The following is a 22,191-nucleotide window of genomic DNA, read 5'->3' as shown; positions in this document are numbered from 1 at the left end:
TCAGAGAAAGTCACCTCAGATTTGCAAAGTTAAGCACACCAAAGTCAGGAAATCCAAAATGACTGTGTACTTTCCAGTGAACTAAACTGTACATTCAAATGTATATATACATATATAGCTATGTATATAGCTAAAATAGCTAGTTTGTCTTTAAAAATCTATCTTTAACTATCAAGTGAATTATTGATATTAAGATATCAATTCATATTTTTAATGTTCAAAATTCACATAGCTTTTTGTGTTTAAGTTTTAAAAACTAGTGGGGCTGTTTGAGAACTGAGATAATGAAATGGAGGCTACGCAAACAAGAAACTATAGTTGAGCCAAATATTACAGAAGATAGTAATATTCACCATGCCATTTCCCACTTTGCTCACATCAGCTTCATTTCTGTCCTAGTTTGGCTTTACAGATATTTTCTCACATGCATTTGTTTATAACTTTGATTTTATTTCTCTGCCTCCTTTTGGGCAATGCACTCTTTCGGGAGTCTGGAGAAAGAACTTAAAGCAACAGAAACCCAAGGCTGCTGGGAAGCATTTCATGTCTAAAGTGGGTCGGGGGAGAGGTATTAAAAAACGTACTGCACATTTTACTCAGATCCTCGGAGTGACTCAGCAAACCCCGATCCCACCAAGTGCCAGACACCGGGGGTCCATTAGAATGGAAATGGGCTGTGGTGCTGGGAGAAGTTTCATTCCCTTGGCAGTTGCAACATTCACCAAAATGTTCGATCAAGGTTGGTTACCATCCGATATGCATAGAGTGCTACTGGGACATAGGAGCTGGTGATGCCCTAAAGATCCCAGAAATCTTCCTAGAAGAAAAGATGCCTGCACTGAGTCTTGAAGAGAAAATAAGAATTCCATGGAGAAAGATGCTGGCTGAGGTGTGGCCTGATCATCCACAAGCCAGGACCTAGGGATAGGATAGCATATTGTGTGCCTGGCACTCCCACGGCCTACACAACCCACTGGCACTCACTGGCAGTGGTGACCTGGGAAAGAAGGAATGTATGAGTACTGACTTTTCCATAAACTAGAGTGATATCTTAGTCGAGGTTCTGTTGTTGACAAGTAGTATAAATCTACTTTAAATTCCATTAAGTGGAAAGGGTAGATTTTAAGGAAGAATCGGAGTATCTTATGATCCCTAAGGGGAGAATGGAGCCAGGCCTGGAAAATATCAGGGACTTGGCCATTCATTCTCATGTCCTTCCCCAGATCTTCCACCCCCATCTTTTTTCCTTTTTAATGTGGTGCTGAGGATCAAACTCAGCCCATCGACTGCCACCTTGTAGAACAGCTTCAAGGTTCAGTCCACACTCTACTGACTACTTTGCTCTGGAGAATAAGTAACCAGCATGCATCCAACACAAGCTGCTAGAAATGGGTCAGAGCATGATCTCCAGGTGGCTTCTATCTATTGGTGAAAGCAGAAAAGCAGGATGATGGGAAGTTGTACCCACCAAATGTCCACCTAAATGCACCAGACACCACAGTCTGGCAACTGGAAGATCATGGGGAAACCCCAAAGAAACACACAGATGAGCTGGTTTCAAACCAGGCAGCAGCCATGATACAGAGTAGCCCTGGGTGCACATCAGTTCTTCTTCACTGCATGCCTCCTAGGGTGCAGTCAGCTGCAGTGAACCCCAACCACAGAGCATGTGGCTTACATGTATTCACAATGTGCTGAGTGAACAGAACAAAGAATAAGTCACAAAGCCAATGTTAGGAAACGAAGCAGACATGCCTGTTTCTTGAGACCAAAAGTACATGGCAAGAAGTCAGGACTGACTTCACGTACTGTTAATTATGACATGCCAGGTAATTTTCTAAGCGCGTATTGTATGTTAATTCATTTAGTCCTCCCAGTAATCCCATGAGGTAGGAACTATGAATATATTCTTTTTATACAGAAGGAAACTGAAGCACTGAGAGGTTAAGGTGCTTCCTCAAGGTCAAATACCTAGTAAAAGGCGGAGCTGTGAGTGTCTGGACACCAGCCACCTGTTCCCTTGGGCTCCATGTTCTCCTTTTCTATGACTCACCCCACAGTACTATAGGAATGAGTTTCTAGACAAAAACCAAGCTTGGAAGCCGAAGGATATTTAAATGAACAGATAACCAAAAAGAAAATAAGTCCATTTCAAGGCAATGGAAAAACATGAACATGACAGCTTTAAATTTTATTGCATTGTATTTTAGTAGTGGAACTTCTTCAGGCCCTCCGAGTTTTCCTTTGAATCCAATGACTACAACAGAGACAAGTGGAGCTGCTCAGGTTGAAGCAAGGCACAGTTACAATCACCCCATGATGCAAGGGACAGACACCAACACCTGGCTTTCTCTATGCATTGCCACCCCAGATGGCTTTAAGCAGGTGTCCCCAACTAGTACCAGTCTGTGGCCCATTGGGACCCTAGCCACCCACCAGGAGGCACCGGCATTTACAGCCACTCCCTAGCTCACATGACCCCCTGAGCCCCGCCTCCTCTCAGATCAGCAACAGCATTAGGTTTCCAAATCCTACTGTGATCTGTGCATTCAGGGGATCTAGATTGCCTGCTTCTTATGGGAATCTGATGCCTGATTGTTACAGTGAAGTGCAACAGCTAACCCTTACAGCCAAGTGTTACAGCTATCCGAAGGTCTCTGGAGGCGAAGAAACCAATGGTGGCACAGCGAGATCCAGGGAACCTTTTATTTCGCTAGCAGGTCCAGAGGAGTTCAGACTCTGAAGTCTGAGCCCTGAACAGAAATGGAAGCAACCTTATAAAGAAATCTATGGAGTAGCGGGGTGGGGCCATGTACTGGGCAAGCATGCTCACAGAAGTAGAAGGGTGGAGTTAACAGAACATCCTGAAACAACAGGTAGGAACATGGTGCAGCTCAAATACTTACATTGCTTGAACTGAACATCTTATGGCAAAAACATGGTGGGGGCATGGGGGTGGGAACAGACAAAGGCCTGCCCTGATGTGCATTATTTCTTTATCATGATGATATGAAGTGGGGCTGAGGCAGTGATGCCAGCACTAGGGAGTGTAACTATTATATATCACAAACATATATTAATTTAAAAAGGGAACTAAGCATCCCCTGTCCAATCAGTCCCTGGTGCCAAAAAAGTTGGGGAGCATTGCCTTAAAGGACTAAGAGGGGCCCAATTAAGAGTCATGTCCTATATCAAGTGCTGCTTAGAGTAGCACATCTTTGGGGACAATGGAACCAATCTCCCTGTCACTGTCTGGCTTGGTATTAAATGCTCTGAGTGTTTTTAAAAAAATAACCCCAAGCTATTTGTAACATTTTAATTAGAAGCATTCCAGTTTGATCATTATAACTTCTTATGGGGCCAGGGATTTAGCTCAGTGGCACTGTGCCTGCCTTGAAAGTGTAAGGTCCTGAGTTCAATCTCCAGTACCAAATAGGTAAATAAATAAAACAAAAAAAAAAAGCTTCTTATAATGAAATGTTTGGGTTTTGGTTTTGCATCCCTGTCCATTTGGTAGAGTATCAAGGACTTCACTGAGCACAGGAGATTTACTGAGAGGAGGGAACAGAGGAAAAGAGGGGTAAGCAAAGTTAAGGCATCTGTGAAGGTGAGAATATTAACTTTTTTAGTAAAATATTTATTGGTGCCTTTTAGACATACACAAGGTGAGAATTTTTTTTTTTTTTTTTTTTTTTTTTTTTTGGTACCGGGGATCGAACTCAGGTCCTTGCACTTGGGCAGCAGGCAGCGAAACCACTGAGCTACATCCCCGGCCCCACACAAGGTGAGAATATTGAGAATGCTTTTGGACATAGAGACTTGGAAGCAAGTCACTCTGACTTTGGAAATGAGTGGCATAGAGAGTGGCTCTTTTGTTTATTTTCTTTAGTTTTCTTCTGCTGCTTCCACAAGAGGACAGGATATTCACAATGGTTACTGCTCCTCAGTTTGTTTTCTTTTCAAGTGTTACGGATGCAGTCCACGTTCTCTGTGGGAGGCATCGCCTCGCCAGCTGGGCTCTTGGGGCATGCTGTATGGAGTGCCTGGAGATCCAGGCACCTAAACTAGCAGCTTCCAAAATATTTCTTCCATATTGGATGCCTGGACTAAATGTCAGAGATGTCCTTTAATATTTAAATATATCCACACAGCCTATACCATCAGCATTTCCACAGATGTTGACCTCTAGTCATTTCAGCCTTTGTGTCTTCTCTATTCCAACCAAGCCCATTCCTTCTGCATGTTACTCTCAGAGATGCATCGGCTTGTGCCTTTTCTCCTAGGAATATGGAGGGAGGTGGTTGCACCATAATCGTATGGAGCCATGCAAATCCAGGGTGGAACTGTGCTCTTTGACTGTCAGTGCCACATTAGGAAGGTTTCATAAACTCTCACTATCCCTTGATTTCCCCTACATAATTGGAGATTAAACAGTGCTTATTCTGAGCTCCAGTGAACCTTCGTGAAACTGATAAATCAATTTAGTTTCAAACACTTTTAAAACATAGGATAAAAAAAGACAAAGAACCTCCCAACTTATATAAGACCAGCACAATTTTGGTTTGAAAATCCACAGAGAAAGCAAAAAAAAAAAAACTATGATTCATAGTTACTTATAAAGATTGATGAAAACCACCAAATAAAATATTATCAAATCAAAGTCCACGATGTTTAAAACAAACAAACATCAGTCCTATGAATCCAGAATAGTTTTGAACCATCAGAAATAGATCATGGTTAACCACAATAGGTTGGATACATACAACTGACTCCACTTCCTCCTGAAACCCTGCAGAGATGAGAGTAAAGAAATAAAAATGAGGGAGGGAGAGACAGGGAGGGAACTTCCATGGACAAGCGGTGTCAGCATTGCTTAGAAGATAGTGTTTATTAGCAAAGGGCACTGGCTGAGCAGAACAGAGAAAGTGACTATCTAACCACCTGTGGAGGGAAATGTCAGTGACCAGTGGCAGATGTGTGCCACAGGACTCCTGAAAGGCTTGGAGTGAGTCACCTGGTTATTAGAAGATGGAGTAAGGACAGCGTGGAGTGAAATCAGCAAGGCTGGCTGAAAGTCTATGAACAGAGGAGTTGCACCTCCTAAATTCCCTTTCCCAGCCCAGTGGTGGACAAAAGATTCTTTTTTTGTTTGTTTTTTTAAACCGTAATCATAATTAATAATAGGACAAGCAGACATATAAACAACTCAAGTACCACACTTGATATAACTGACACATATAAAATGCTCCATGAAAAAAAAATGACAGACTGCACAGTCTGTTAAATACATGTGGAATATTTATAAAAAATAGACCATACAGAGCTGGGCATGGGGGCATATACCTGTAGTCCCACCACTCAGGAGACCGAGTTCAAGGCCAGCCTAGGCCACATGGTGAGACTGTCTCATAAAAACAGATAAAGCAGTGTGTGGTGGTATACACCTAGGATCCCAGCACTCGGGAGGCTGAGGCAAGAAGATTGCCATGAGTTTGGGGCCAGCCTAGGCTACATAGGTAGTGAGTTCAAGGCCAGCCTGAGCTACATAGTGAGATCCTGTTTCAGAAAACCAAAAAAAAAAAAATTTTTTTTAATAAAAAAATTTTTAAAGTAGACCATACGTTAATGTGAAGCAACGCTCAGCAATTTTCTGAGAATTTAAATCACTTAGTATGTTTTCTGATTAGGAACAATTAAATTAGGAATAAATATCAGAAAGATACAGAAAATCCACAAACCTATGAAAACTAAACAATATAATTCTAAGCAACTTGGGAGCTAAAGTAGAAATCACAATAGAAATTGTACAATATTTTGGGAATAATGGCAGTGAGAATATACATATCAAAACTTGTTGGACTGTACACCAATGTTCATAAGATCATTAACAACAGCCCAAAGGTAGAAACAACCCAAATATCCTGCAGAAGATAAATGCTTAAACAAAAAATGGTATATACATGCAATGAAATATTATCCACTCTTAAAAAGAAACACAGGAGTCATTAAACCAGAGGTGTTCCAGACTTCAGTACGGTAGTAGAGAAGAATGACCATTTCCTTGGCATGGGGAGGTAAGAAAGAAAACAAACAAATTCCTCATATTTACTAAATGTGTTCAGCAACTTTCCATCACTATACCAAATACCTGAGATAACCAATTTATAAAGAGAAAAGGCTTGTTTCAACTCACAGTTTTGGGGGTTTCAGTTTGTAATTGACTGGCCCTGGTGAGGCAGCACAGCATGGCAGGAGTGAGTGGCAGAATACAACCAATCACCTTATAGCCAGGAAGTGAGAGAGAGAAAGAGGAAGAGGCATGCCCCAATGACCTGAGGACCTCCTTCTAGGCTCCGCCTCTTAATGATTCCACTACTCACCTCCCAGTAGCATCAACCTGGGATCAACCAAACTTTAACACATGGGCCTTTGGGGGATGCTTAGGGTCCAAATCGGAGGCCTGAATATCTGATTTATTGAGTGTCGACCGGATGCCATGCTCAGTTCTGCATGTTCCACATGTGTTCATTTGATCTTCAAAATAACCCACCAGACAGGAAGGAAAATGCACAAAAGTAGGCAAGACAATATTTAAAAAGAGCAAAAAGTACTTACCCTACCAGAAATTAAAACATACCAAAGAGCTGTGATAATTATAACAATATGATTTGAATATCCAAATAGACAAGTTAAAGTATTATTTTCTATTTATATTTAATTGACTGGTTAGATTAATTAATTTGACATGTTAGGCTAATTAACATTAGAACTGACATGTTAGATTGGAAGAATATAGAAACTGACACATGAGAGTGAAAGATATGATAAGAATGATATTTCAAAGTAGTAGGGAAAGTAATAAGCAATTCAATAAATGGTGTTGGGATAATTGACTATAACCACACTTGGAAAATACAAATTCCAGTTGGGTTAAGGACAAATTTAACATTAAAAACATGTTTATAAACTTGGACTAAGAAAGGCCTTCATAAATAAGACTTGCTTAGCAACACAAACTGTGTGACTTTGAGCACATTACTTAGCTTCCTGATGTTCTCTGATTTTTTTTTTTTTTTGCTTTTAACAAACAATAATAAAGATAAACATTCAATGGAATGGGAATGACAACAGTAGGATTATTGTGACATTTACTCTGATCTGCCAGAGTATAAATCTCATTAGTTACATTAAACTTTGTGGTTTCATAGTTGTATCCAACTCTTCATAGTCCCTGGGAATAATGAAATTTTATTTTTTCTTGCTGCTAGTAACAACTTTATTGAGTCTGATATGCAAATATTCCTCCCATGCTAAGTCCTATATCTCAGCACCTCCAGAAGTGATAAGAATATGTTCCCCTTTGACATTTTTGACATGTTCTTTACCACTGTCATGCCTGCTTTTGAATATATGATTGCTTTCACCTTTACAGAAATAGCCAAAGAGCCAGGAGTGGTGGTGCATGCCTGTAGTCCCACCACTTGGGAGGCTGAGGCAGGAGGATCACCACAAGGTCAAGGCCAGCCTGGGCTGCATAGCGAGAACCTGTCTCAAAAGACCAAACAAAGCCAAAGGTCAGTGAATTCTGGATATTCTGTGCAATTTTTTTCTCCTTTTGAGCTCAGTTCTCCTGAGAAGATGATTAGTTTTACTAACTTGGGGAGCCATCTTCAGGATGGGCTACAGGGTACAGCTCTGTCATTGCCTCCTCTTATTCCTGCCTTCCTCCACAGTAAGGAGGGAATGCTTCAGCAAGTGCAGGTAAAAACATCTTAATGTGGCCGGACACAGTGCCACACACCTGTGACCCCAGCACTCTGAGAAGCTGAAGCAGGAAGACCCTGAGTTTGAGCCCAGCCTGGGCAACGCAGAAACTTACTGAGACCCTATCTCAAAATAGGAGCATTAGAAAGCTCAATGGGAGCCCTGGATCCAATCCCCAGTATTGCAAAAACATTTTTAATTAAGATGCTTTTTATTTGTTTCCCATTTGATCAGGAAGCTAAGAAGACAAATCGTACTTCACTGGCACAACTGTCATATTAGTGGTTTGTGTATTTTTCCCCTTCCATCTAACTAGACCAGTTCCCTGACAAAGTGACATATAAAGGTTCTGAGTTGCAGGGGTAGGATCCATTTCAAACCAGTCCAAGAAAACTCCTAGCTCAAGGGGCACTGACTTGAGTAGCTGAAAAGTCTCAGGCTGGATGTCACCTCGGCTGGCACTGGGGAGTCTGGCCCCACCAGGCCCTGTGGAATGGACTCCCCCAGAAAGAGGGAGGTCTCCTCGCCAGGCCGGGGAGATGAGTGCTGAGCTGGCAAAAGGAGCAGCTGTCCACGGCATGACCCCTTATTTCCTGGGTCAGGATGTCGCACATGTGGTGTCCATGTTGTCTTCTCCTCCCTGAGGTTATCTGCAGATCAAGGCATTGCCACAGCCCACGTTCTTGCTTGGTCATGAGGCCGGTGGCCCAAGCCCATCTGCTTCGGTTCCTCTGACTGCGTCTGTGATGAGGCACGGACGAGTGGTCAGCTCTCCGTTTCCTGCTTTGCCTCCATGACTTCACTGTGATCTTCACTATACAACAACCCATTGTCCGTTTGTTTATTTGTTTTGTGAAATTTTAGTAGGATGGGGTAATGTACAATACACAACATTGCGAAAGTGAGCGATTATAAACCTGGAGACAATGTGAATTCAAGTCTTCTAAGTGTGGCTCTGGGTCTTATATTCCTGGAACTGCAGGAAGGCCCTGAGGGGTTCTAAGTGCAGTTGGTCTTGATCCGTGGCCTGATAAAATTGTCCTTGCCACAGTGGGGGGATCTCCCCCAGCAGGAGGAGAGGCCTCGGTCTCCTGGGAATCTGACTGCTCTTCACTGCAGGCCCAGAACTAGCGCTTGAAGGCAGAACTGACAAGTGCTGACTGCATCCGGGCTCCCTTACCCACCTCGGAGAAGTTCAGGGTCTGACTCTGCTCCAAGTCTGCCTGCCTCGGGATAGGTTTTGGTGCCTTCCAGGGCATTTTGCTTCCCAATCTCACCTATTTGTCCTCTCTCCACCCTTCCATCCCCTTCCTCTGTCCCTCATTAGAAAGCTTTGTCTCAAGGGCAGTGGCTCTTGGTAACCATAGGCAACCACAAGTCCGTGGGGCCGATTTGCGCTGCATTTGTAAGGCATCACCTAGCCACTAACCGCGAAGATGGGAAAATGTGCTTTGAAGGTTTTCTGATGCAGTAAAATATCATCTTCCTTTTTCCTTCTTCTTTTTTTTTTTTCTGTAGAATGATCAGTCCGTGGGCGAGATGCAGATGATCAGAGGGGAGGATGTTTCAGCGCAGGCTGAGGCTGGAGAGGTTTGTTGATGTAGCTCTGCAGTCTGCTCTGATGTCTGGGGACGTCCTGGACCTTCCTCATCCAGACCCTCTCCCGGTTTGCTGATTCATGCAAATGGATGGTGAAGCCTTTTAATTGTTTTTTTCCTCTCTGAAGCACTCCTTTTAGAAAGCATCCAGGACAAGACACAGAGCAAATCCTCCCTCTCCGAGCTTTCAATTCCAATCTTATTTCAGACAGTAAAGCCCCTGGCCCTCTGTGCTCTGTCCCTTCCTGCCCACCCTTGCAGGCACCATCTGAAAAGGACGCTTCCTTTGTTTGTCTGGCTTGTGCCTCTCGGCTGGGCCTCTGCACCTAGGCGCTGCAGTGAGACATTTAAACAGGTTTGTTGAAATGCACAAAACTGAGGGAAGGAAGGAGAAATAAAGAGCTTCTTGCAAGTACATTTTTAACCTCTTTCCTTTTTTTCTTTTTCTCCTTAAAATGAATGTGACCTATTGGATTATGGGGAAAACACCTACAATTTTAACGGGGAGTTCCAAACCTGCCCATTCCTAATCACAAACCGGAGAGACTATTCGGATTCTGACATAAATACTTAAATAGGAAGGAAGGGTTGGTTCACAAAAGAGATGATCTCTGTGGAATGTAATTTGAAATGTAAATTTGCCGTGAATGAAAGCAGCAGAGCAATGCAGAATTTGTTTTTGTTCACCTGTACTGACCTAGCTTGTATTCATTATCCCCGGGGTAGACTCAGCTTGCTAAGTAAAATAGATCAGTCTGTTATACAGGCTTAATCTCTTATACTTGCGTATTGTCATGCAATTCTCAGTTGAGGAAAAAGAATAGCAGCCACATTTAATGAAAGCGTGTATCATAACATTGGGAGTGGTACAGAGCCTCCAGGATTCTGACTACAAAGCAGCCTGCTTTCCCGTACTCTGAAGGCAATGTAGTAGGTTCCAAGTAAATCGCCATCTAGTAAATTCTGTTCCGCAGCGATTGAAATTAACTTCTCCTGTTAATGCACCACTGGGTCATCAGTGCATTCAATAACATCCTAGAAGCTAAAATACTCAGAGCAATTTCCATAGATTCATCAAATTATACCATTCTGAAGCACTCTTTAAAAGATGCAATTTTGGCACTTCTGTCTGGTGTTGCCTTACAGGTTTATTCCACAAGGGAAATATCTTGCCCTGTGCTTTCGAGATGAACTCTGTCAGAGTGACAAGGCTAACATTCCCAGGTGAATGACAAGAAAAACATGTGTAGACAGAATTGTGCTTCCTTTCTCCTTGTCAATAAAATTGTCTTGTAGTTTGTTTTAAAGTGATCTCCCTCATAATAAACACTGGGCTTTCCCTTTCTTTAAGAGCCAGTGTTGCAGCTCAAAGGTGAAGTGGCCTCGAACATTCGTGCATCTCGGGCAGTGTTCGAAGGAGGTCTTGGCCGGTGGCTGGATCACGAGGACACTAATCTCATCAACGAATTAATGCATTGATGAGTTTGGGGCTGAATGGACGGTTAGAGGAAGAGAGCCCGTCTTTGATGCATGTACCTTGGTCTCAGCCCCTTCACCTCTCTAGATCTTTCTACCTCTCTCTGCTTCCTGGCTGCTTCTGCCTTGGAGCCAGCCAACCGTGGACTGAGGTCTCTGGAACTGTGAGCGAAATAAACCTGTTCTCCCTTGAGTCGTGCATATCTGGTATTTTGCTCACAGTGATGCAAAGCTGACTAATACAGCTCATGAGGAGCTAGAGGACAGGTAGCTTCTTATCAGGACTGGGATGAGCAGAAAGGGTGACAGCTCTCTGCTGCAGCATCTCCTCCTGCGATGACCACAAAGACCCCCCCTTGAGGATGCAGAGGTTGCAGGAATTCAGGGAGAAGAGATGGACAGCCAGCCAGCAGCATGAACACTCTGCCTTAGCTTTTTGCCAGCAGGACAAATTGATTTCTCCCAGGTTCCCAGGTGCTATTTAGCTGAATCCTTACACTCTGTGTGTGCTTAGATGCATTTCTGCATATGTTTAAACACGTGCCAAGTAGACCTCCTTGGGCTTAGAACACAGAGGGTAAATATTTCTCAGGCGAATCAACACCAATTAGCCAGGCTCTCAGCTCTCATCCCAACTTGAGTTAAGGACCCTGCAGCTCAGGGTGGCTCACTCTCATCAGACGGGGTGACTGGATCAGCCAGGGCAGGCTGCATTACGTTTCCAAATATATCTGGAATCTGTCTACTTCCCTCCCTGGCTGTCACCTAAGTTTTGACCCTTGCTGTTCAAATTGTGGTCTAGCTCAGGAGGACAGCACATTTTTCCTATAAAGGACCAGATAGTAAATATTTTAGACTCTGTGGACTGCAATCTCTTGCAGTGACTCAACTCTGATGCGATAGCATGAAGCAGCTGCAGATAATATGAAAACAAATAGAAATAGCTGTGTTCCAATAAAACTTTATTTATAGAAGCAGATAGCAGGCCAGATTTGGCCCATGGGCCACAGCTTTCGAACCTGGGAGTGTGTTTGAAATGCAGAATCACAGGTCCCGATTCCCCACCACCAGATCTGCCGAAATGAAGTCCTCACTGGAAGCAGATTCCTAGATGATTCCTGTATACATCAAGGCTGTAGAGGCCTGGTCTCCTAGGACAAGGCCCCTCTCTGACCTGCTCTGACAACCTAACTCGTGTCCCTGACTTTCATCTTCATTGAACTCTCACAGTCCCCCAGACCGTTCACCACAAAGCAGCCAAAGGCATCCTTTGAAAACACAAGTTGAATCACATCACTTGCGAGCTGAAAATTCCTCAGTAGCCTCCTCTTATGTAGGGATGTTGAGACTTGAAGGACAGGAGGGAAATGGCTCCAGGGAGAGACCACAGCCTGTGCAAAGCCTTCGTGGGAAGGCACTCGGCCAGTGCGCTCAGGGTGCAGTGTCTGAAGTCAGTCTACATTCTTCCCCTCAGCCCGTTATACGTGTACCCTGTTTCCACCCTGTTTAGAGGCCATTCTAAAATGCGTAGTGTTTACTATGGGGCTTTAAAAAAATCTGTCACCCACCAGAAAGCCAGCGCAAACCGGGCAGGAGTCATGTCTGTCTTGCTCCCACCCTCTCTGCCCACATGCAAAGGGCTGCAGCCAACAGGTTGAATAAATATTTGGTGCCTAGTGAGTGTGGTCCTCTTACATAGAAGTCAGAGCGAAGTTTTCAGTTAACTGGGGAAAAGAGAGGACATGGTGGAAGGAAAAGGTAAATTTAAGCCCAATGGCAAGTGTCCCGTTGGCAAGTGCTGAGACCCAGTTTGTATTTTAAAAACACTTCTGTTGCTCCATGAGGGATGGTTTGTAGGGTAGGGAGAGCTCAGTGAACGCTGGAGGGCAGGGCAAGGGACATCACAGCTGCCTGGGTTCGGGGCTGGAGGAGAAAGGTCCAGAGGAGCGAGGCTCTGTGCAGGGGCCCAGCTTTGCTGGAGACCCGGGAGGGCGTGGGACTGACTGCTGCACCGCGGAGGGGGAAGCTTGGCAAAGGGTGGCCTAACTTTAGGCGTCTCCTTCCTTACGCAGATGAAGGTGTCCGTGTGGCTGCCCCGTCCACCCATTCTTCAGCCTCCCAAGAAAGAGTTTGAGAGCTTTAAAAAGCAACCTCAGAGGCCTTCAGAATTGTTCCATCGTGCAGAATATATGTCAGCTGGAAAACATAAAAGGAAAAGGCAATAACCAGCGTGAGCTTTAGAAGGATGGGACAGAAGGGTAGCTTCAGGGCATCTCCTCGCTTCTCAATTCTTGCTTCTCCCTTGTCTGATAGTCATCACACAATTCATCAGTCAGTCAACAAACTTACGTTTCAGTTACATTTATTATATCGTGACTGCCTGGGACTTACTCTCATGTAATGCTCAGCACCCAAAGAAGCATGCCAAAGGTCTTCCTGTGGCAAGCCTCTTTCCTTGGGCTTAAAGAAATCCAAAGAAGGAGCCAGGCATGGTAGTGTATGTCTATAATCCCGTTGCTCTGGGAGGTTGATTAGGAGGATTGCATGTTCAAATCCAGCCTAAGAACTGAGTGAAATTTAAAAAGGCAGGGGATGTAGCTCACTTCACAGGCCCAGAGTTCAATTCCTACTAACAAAAAAAGGGTCAGGGATTTAGCTCAGTGGTGCTGCCACCTGCCTCGCAAGGTCCTGAGTTCAATCCCTAGTACCATAAATAACCCCAAAACTGTCTCCTAGTAACAAAAAAAGAAAGAGAGAGAGAGAGAAAGGAGACTCTAATTCAGGCATGGATGGTGACATGCACCTGTAATCACAGCCCTCAGGAGGCTGAGGCAGGAAGGTCACAAGAGGCAGAATGAGGCCAACCTGGGCTACATAGTGAGACTTCATGAGGAGACTCTGTCTCAAAAACGCTCAAAAAGGAAAAAAAGGAATAAGGAGACTTGTGTGCACCTTTCTCCTTTCTGTTCTGTTTTTTCTTTTCTTCCTTCCTTCCTTCCTTTCCTCTTTTGCTTTCAGAGGAGGCTGGCTGAGTCATGGTTCTAAATAGGTCATTGCTGTTGAATACAGGGTACCCTTAGCAACTAAGTTAAATGGACACTTCGCTCGCAGCGTTAAAAGCATTTTTACCCTGTGTGTTTAAGCTGTCTGCGCGGCGTGCTCTCCGGGTGATTGTTTTTCAAAGTTGATTTAATCCTGACACTTCATAAAATGTGTGCATCCATTAGAGCAAGAAGATTTTATTCATGTTCAATAGAAATCTCTGAAAGAGTGGAATCAAACCAAATGCAAAGAAACAGCCCGGATCTGGTGAGGAGGAGACGCAAATGTGCAGGGAAAGGGCAGGATTGGGGGGAACTGCTCCTCGCTCCCCCCCCCCGCAGTAAGTTCCTAGTCACAGCCAGAGTGCAGCGCAGAACCTGCCAAATGTTCTCCCTTAGCAGCCTTAACTGTTGAAATCATTCCTTCTTATTGCAACAATAATGCAAATGCCCACTGACTGGTGATTCTGGCCATTTTGTGAATTATCACATAAAATGAAACGCTGCATTGTGTTCCTTTCTCCGTGGGGTTTGTACTCACACTCCTGCTGGTGCTGAGCACCCACCTCACAGCTGGTCATCTCAAGGCCCTCGTCCCCTCAGAGTGACCACGGCCGCCAAACCAGGTTGCTGCAGACTGGACAGCACGGCGTGCCAATCAATCAAAAGAGGGAATTGTCTATTTAAGAAAGTCACTGAGATTTGTATAATCCTTTTCTTCTTCCTTCCTTTCTTCTTTCTTGCTTTCTCTCTCACTAGGAAACTCGGTATGATTAGCTTTGATTAGAATCGTGCCAGAGCAGAGAAAGAACACACTCTAGAAAGTCCCCATAGAATTTCTGCCTGCAGCCCCAGGCTGCAGATTTTACTGGCTTTCTGGGAGGAAATGAGCTAGGTGCGATGAGATGACTAAGACAGTAACTGGCAAACATCTCGATTCAGTGATCAGAGTTATCAGATTGGAAGTGTTTCCACAGCACAGTGTGTTCTGAAAAAAAATTCCGAGGTTGCCCACTAAAAGAAAAAAAAGGGAATTTCAGAGGATTGCTTAGTGCAAACTTAAAAAGCAAGTAGTCAGTAATTACAGCTCAGTTAATGAAGAATTGCAGATCATTAAGGAAAGATGGAGGTGACGTATCCGAAGTGTAATGAACTAGAGGACATGAAAGAGATGACGTCATCGTCAGGCCACAGGCGCTTCCACGCCCACCGTGTCCGTCTCCGTGACGTCTGTCGGCTCCAGGCTTCTTAAATTAGAGCCGTCAGTGCCGTGCGCACAGGTGGAAATGCTGCCACGGTTGGGGCCGTTATGACCTCTCCTCTCCTCTCAGCCTTGGTGCTGCCTCGTCTCGCGTGCGAGGCCGGCAAGAATGAGAAAACAAAAGGGGCCTAATTTGCTTTTCCATCAACCTACTCGGGTCCTGGTGGCAATGATCCACTCCCAAGGGCCAGCCAGCAATCTGCTTATCCCTTAGGCCCCACCTGCCAACAGTGCTGCTCTGGGGACTGAGTGTCCAACGCTCGAGCTTTGAGCCACACACTCGAACCAAGGTGAGAGCCAGTGTGTGGTCAGGGGTCGGACAGATGACCAATTACCAAGCCCATTCAAGGGCAACTGGAGAAATCTGATACATATCTATGTCTCATATACATAGTAGACTTTATATGATATTAACAAATTATCATTTTTGTTAGATGTAGTAATACTTTGGCTATGCATAATGTCATATCTGTATTTTAAAGTGTATAAAAATGTTAAAGCCTTTAAATAGTTAAATACATCAAATGTAGAAAATCTTAGGGCTAGGGGAAGTAGCTCAGTAGCAGAGTACCTGCCTAGCATGCATGAAGCCCTGTGTACAATCCCTACCCTAGGTAAAAATGTTGGAGAAGCCTTAGATTTTCTGTTTTCAAACATGCTTCAATTTTTGTATTTCTATATTGTAAATATATAATTATCTTTAATAAGACAAATTGTCTTTAATAAGTATACATATATAATGAAATATATTTTTTTTCTAGAATAAAAGTAATTAGGGGAGAATGGGATAAAATAAAATTTATTAAAATCTAAAAAGTAAAAAATAAAAAGGGCTGGGGATTTAGCTCAGTACTGCCGTGTCTGGCTCACAAGCTCAAGGTCATGAGTTGGAGTCCCAGTACTGAAAAAAAAAAAGAAACAAAAAAAGAAATAAATTTTTAAAAATAAAATAAAATAAAAAATTAAAGTAAACCCTCTTTCCAAGAACAAGCAACCTAAAACCATCAATAAATGACTTACATATGTTTAAAAACAAGTACCTATATCAAATGTGTTACTAAATGTTTTGTTTTAGAAATACAGAAGTAACAACCAGAAGAGCATCTGAAAGTTAAAAGTGCCTGCCTCCAGGGAGCAAGGCTGGGATGAGCAGAGATGAAGTGGGAAGGGATGTTTCTATTTACCACCCCTCAATCTTCGGACACACTTGAGCCATTTTGCCTTTCTGCCTCAGGATGAGCACACATCCCAGGCCCACTTACCACCCACCATGATTTCTTAAGAGTTGTAGCTAATTTTTCCAAAGATGACTCTGTTGTGTGAAGTTCTGAACTGTCGAAACAAAAAACAAGATTTAATTATTTTCAGTTCACTCTAGTTAGACAAGAATGTAGACTAACATTTTAGCTAAGTTTTTCTTCATAAAATTGAAACAAAAAGAAATTGTGAACAATGACATTCCATTAACCACAGCATTCTGCAAGGGCTCAGCGGCTTGGCTGGTGAGTCTTAGTGAAACCGAGAATGCACATAGCAAGCAACTGCTGTGGACTGACGCTTAAGGCCATCGCTGGGCATCCACAATACCAAGAGGACTGCACTGTCAGGGAGATTCTTAGAGGGTACCATGACCTGACATCTTCAGAAGTGGACAATATAACTTACATCTTCCTGATAAAATGTCCAATGGACTTAATGAATAAAAATATCCTATCTGAGAGAAAAGTGCTTCAAGAGAGGAACTTCCATGGAAGAATGTGTTTGACATGTGGTACGGATTTAGCAGTGTTGTTGGTTGCTGGATGGGTAACTGGTTAGCATTTTTATCAATTAAATCTCTTTTGCATTAGACATGAGATATCTACTGTGCAAGATCTCATCCAATTTTTAAAGTATTTTAAAAGTCACAGAGATAAATGTTCATCTAAAGAGAGAAAAATTTCATTACTTTGAGGGAATACTCTCATTTTTAGTTAATCGGAATGGCCTATTAACACCATCTTATTTTAATTTGGCAGGAAAGCATTGACATGTTACTACTAACCCAATTAATTGATTGACTTAACCAATTAATAAGCTTAATCTTATTAAGCTCATTACTCTTCAGCGAATAATTGTTGAGCTTCTACATGCAAGCACACTGGGAATGCATTCGTAAGCAAGACAGACCTGATCCCTTCTCCTTCAGTTTGAAGCCTAGTGGAGAAGACAGATCTCAAACGAGAAACTAACAGGAAACAGAACTGGCTGTCCAAGGGGAGAAGTAGAGGAAAGCCTTTCGAGTGTGGTCCGGACCCAACCACCCCACGAGACACCGGACCTCTTTGCGCTTTGTCTACTCCGCCCTTTCCTCAGGTTGAAAATCCAGAAGTGAATGCTGACTCCTCAGTGACTTGGGTGGCAACAGGGGAACAGGGAATATATCACAGCAGAATGCACGACCCATCTGCAGACCCCTGCCTCCTTGATGGTACAGATAAGAAAACTGAAATTCTAACTGTAAGCAACATGTGTGTTATCTTGTGATCCAGATTTGCATCATGTTCTAAAACAGGGGTCTTGCTTATTTCGGAATGTCCTCATTGTGGAGGTAAGCTAAGCTGGCTTTTCCTTTTCCATATTTGGAAGTTGAAGGGATCTAACAGTGAGTTTTAAAATGTAGAATTCGTTACCAAATTGGCCGAGGATTTATTGAATTCCCACTGTGTGCCTGGCTCTCCAAATTTATTGAATAGGAGCCAGCTGTAATCTCTGGCCTCAAATAGTTTAGAATGAAAGCATTGTAATAATGGCTGTGAGATACTTTCCTGTCTTATACCCGATTTCACAAATGGCTTAGTTGGTTCTTATATTTAGGGTTCTTCCCTGCAATCAGCTATGCAGACAGCTATGAGGAAGAGTAACCTGGCCCCTGGAGCCACTTTTATTCCACAGTGAAAACCAAGGTTAGAACTGTCTTTGCCCTTAACACAGTATTCTTGCCAATGATCTCTAGTGACTTTAATTCTCAAGTACTTTCTAACTTCAAAATCTTAAATACAATCATTTTTAAAAATGGCAATCTAAGGGAACTCCATGACTTTTCTTTCCTGGTTAAAAAAAAGTAAAAGAAAACAGAGCGAGCAGTAGCCCTGTGCACTAACACAGCCAAAGGGCACCTAGGTCCCGGAGCAGGTCTGTGGCATCAGCTGGCGCAGATCCGGGGGGCTGTTCTCGGGCTTTTGTTCTGAGATTGCCTGCCTATGCCTGATGTACCCAGTCCTTCTGGCTCCACATAAGCCATGAAGCGGACCCTGCAGCCAAACGAACTGCCCTGCGCAGGCTAAACTCAGACCTGTTGTGTTGATTGATAATCAGCTCCCGACAGCTGATTTCTGTCCCACGGACAATAAATTGCTGCGGCCCATTCTACTCTAACTGTGCTGCAGCCACTCCCCAGAGAGAGGAGCCTGAATTCACGAGGCCTCAGCCCCTCAGAGCTCCCGGGCTGTCAGCAGCTGCAGCCCAGACAAGACTCACTTACCGCCAGAGAATCCCCTATGGGGTGGGGAGTACCGGGGAGATGTTTATCCATTCACTGTATTCAGATGTACATCCCACATCCATGAAAATTCATGCATCGCCTATTGTGCTACCTAACCTCGGGGACTCGCATGTGCATGCACAAGCCCCAGTGTGCTCAGGGGCCAGGAGCCGCACAAGCCCTGGAGAGGCTGAGTTAACCCTTCCACACTCTCAGGGGCACAAGAGAAAATTCGCCAACAACCTCCCACAAAGAAGGACAGGAGGAAACAGAACTGGCTCTGCCTCTTACTTGGACCCCACTTAGATGCCATTGGTAATTAGGATCCATTATTAATAAGGAATATCTCTGGATGAAAGAGCTACTATGCTGCACAAGTAAGTTTTGCTGAACTTGTCTGCTTTCGCGAGGATCTTTGGGTCTGGAGGACCATGAGAGCCCTGCTCAGCAGCATAAAGAAATACACGCCCAATACAGTTAAGGTCACCAGGTAAGTGGGACGCTCTGCTCCTACACAGCACGGAGAGTTCTGCTCTTCCTGACCAGTGCGGGGGACCCTCACGCAAGAGGCTCTTTCCAAACAGTATCCTCTGTCCCAGGCCTGGTCTCTTCCCCTGAGGGGGATATGGTTTAACCACACTAGAAAATAGCCCACTTGACTGCTAGCCTCAGAGGGCCCGGGAAGGGAGTGCTTGGCCTGTATCTGAGCCCCTGCTGGCCAGGCCTCAAGAACTGTTTATAGGAGCAGCTGGAGGAGCCCACGAGCAACTGCTCAGCTCCCTCCTCTCATCCAGAACACTGATGCAGTGACGAAGCAGCCGCAAGGGCAGGGATTAAAACGGGGAAATTATCTTGCTCCAGCGGCTCCAGGGGAAATACGTCCTTCAGTGAGGTTTAATTCTATTTGCAATTAAATTGAGAGAATGGCTAAAGCAGTCCCCTTTTTTATTGGCATTTTGCTGGTAAAGAGAACACCCAGAAGTGATGGCTTTAGACCTAGCTGTAAGTGGTTTTTTGTACTGTGTTTTGTTTTGTGCTTAAATTACTGGTTCCCCATTTGAGGGCAATCCCTGTAGGACCGAGAACCCTCCAAACTCCTGTCATCTCCATTAAAACTGAGGGTCTTAAACCTCGTAACTTGCCTTTATCACAGACTTCTGTTCCGTGCATCAGCTGCTTTTATTTGGTTTTATGCAGATCTTAACGCTAAAGAGCCCAGCTGATCAGCTTCAGGGAGGAAGACTTACCCCGCTGGCCTGATTCTTACACTTAGGATCCCTGCCTGGCCCTTCTCCCACCAGTTCCTGAGGCCCTCAGATGGCCTCCGGAGCGGCTACCACAAAACCCCCCGGAGGTGAGTTTAGCAAGCCTGAGCCTTAAAGCACGGAAGAGACCTGAGGCATCTCCAGCCCCCTCCGGTCTAAAGTCCAGAAACACGGGGAATGAGCAGCACAGGTATCTCTGGTACCTTCCTCACACCTGCCTGCAGACAGCGTTCTGGGAGGTGCTCCTCACCTACAGCATTTCCCCGCCTCTCCCTAGTGGGAGCAGTTCCAATGCCTGAAGAGATCAACAAGCGTTATTATTTGTTTTTCTAACACTAGGGGCAGTTTTTTTTCACTTGCATAAGGCAGACTTCAGCTCAGTTTTTCTAACTTACATTTGCTCTAAAGCTCCTGAGATCATTTGGCTACAGTTCTCATCAGCAAGCTGAACAAACATTAGAGACCTGCACGGTATGGATGGGTCATGTGCCAGTGACTCTTCATCCTAAAAACAAGTCTCATTCTTCTGCTGGAAGTAGAGGCTCTAGAGCATGTCAGTTGTGGGCAGACAGACCCAGTAGTGTGTTCCTGCTGCTCACTGGCTTCGGAAGTCTAAACTGGCCGTCAAGGTTACGTGAGGTTACTAAACAGAAATGCTGTAAGGAAATAGTATAAGATACTCACTGTATAGATAAGGTTTTAAGTGAAATTGTAAACATTCAGTCCAAACATATCCAATTAATTACAAGTTTCTTGTGTTGCGTTTACAACAAAAACAAATAAAATAGTAGTAGCTGGGGCTAGGGTTGTAGCTCAGTGCTAGAGCCCTTGTGAGAGGCAATGGGTTTGACCCCCAACACCACAACAAATAAAATAAAGAGTGGTAACACCTAACACTAGCAGGCCCTGTGCCAGGCCCTGCTCTGGGAGCCAGAGATTTCCTCCTTTCATCCTCTCAACAGTTCTCCAAATGTAGCTGCTATCGCTATGTCCATTTACTAGATGAAGAAATGGAAAACAGCCAGGTGAAACAGCATGCCAGGGCCCCACAGTGGGTGGGAGTGCAGGGCCAGGATCAAACCTACGCAGCCTGTCTGGTAACGTCAACTCCAAACGCGAGTATAGGAGGTGCTCACATTCCCAATGCGCAAGGGGTTACTCACATTCCCAAATGTCCTCCTGATCCACTGTCCTCCTTATATCCCATGACTTCACAAGGTTTGGCCTCCTAGGCTGTCTCTGGCCTCTAATTTTCCGAGTCTGAGCTGCCACCCCTATTGTAGGGATTGCATTGCTTACTTAGGTAAAGTCATTATTATTGTTACAACAAGGCTTCCTGGGATTTGCTTATATATTTTTTAGCTGGCCCAGAATCTGTTTCTTTTTCTCTCTCTGGATAGCTGAAGCTTTGCACTTTTTGTCTCTTTCTCATCATCAATTCTTTCTTATATGCTAAACAGAACCTTGGCGATCTTTTCTTCTGCTCTTGCTTTTCCTCTTTGATTATTTTTCTCAAGAAGCTCTGCAGTTCGGAGGAATCAAATGGGCTTTCTGACCTTTAAGCCCACAATTCAATCCCCTAGAAAACTGATCCTCCCCTCCAGCGTGTTCTGTAGGGAGGAGTCTGTTGGTTTCTCCTCTCGAGAGTAGTTTGGTCACAGGGATGGAAATGGCGGGATGCAGTCACCATGGACGTAAGTGCCCATGTTCAAAGCCCATTGGCTACACCAAAGTACAGTATGAAAGCAAGCAAACTCCTCTCCCCTATAGGCCTGAAACAAACAGACATCAAATTCTAAAATGTAGAAAATAGTTTCAAAAGCACTGGATCATGGCGTGCTTATTCTGTCCTCTGCTATGATTCCTCTTTTTTTTTGGTACTGGGGCTGGAACTCAGGACATTGCACTTGCCAGGCAGGCACCATGCTATCTGATTCTTAAGGTCCTCTCCTATAAAAAGTCGTCTTCCTTTCAAGAAAGTCTTCTTTTGCTAAGTATCTTGTGCTGCATTTAAATCCACTTCCTCTCATTCTGCTCTCATAAAGAGCTAATTAATATCCCCTGCATTGGGATACCAAGACTAGCATGAAAATAACACTTCATATTCTCTTCCTCAAGCTGAACAATGCCATTTCCTTTCATTTTGTCTCCCAGGTTTTCCTTTCCAGCCCTTTAACCCACTGGCAACAGCAATGCAGTGAAGAATTGCTTCCTGGATGCTGTGGTCTGCACACCTATTCATACAGTGCCGCACTGCAATGCC

At 44.1% G+C, this 22,191-nt stretch overlaps 1 protein-coding gene across 1 annotated transcript in view; it reads left to right on the top strand.

Moving 5' to 3' along the window:
- Prtfdc1 (phosphoribosyl transferase domain containing 1) overlaps positions 1-22,191 on the top strand; it is an 81,957-nt gene that overhangs the window by 56,566 nt on the left and 3,200 nt on the right. The window contains 4 exon segments of the mRNA XM_004859999.3: positions 9,283-9,327; positions 17,695-17,730; positions 19,074-19,153; positions 19,619-19,665. Of these exon segments, the coding sequence (XP_004860056.1) occupies positions 9,283-9,327; positions 17,695-17,730; positions 19,074-19,153; positions 19,619-19,665 (208 nt within the window).

Source organism: Heterocephalus glaber, unplaced genomic scaffold (assembly GCF_053883595.1).
Source record: "Heterocephalus glaber isolate CG9 unplaced genomic scaffold, H.glaber_assembly_v1.0 deba00000768, whole genome shotgun sequence".
NCBI lineage: Eukaryota > Metazoa > Chordata > Mammalia > Rodentia > Bathyergidae > Heterocephalus > Heterocephalus glaber.
Note: the sequence above shows the minus strand (reverse complement) of the source record. Positions and strands in the feature narration are given on the sequence as shown.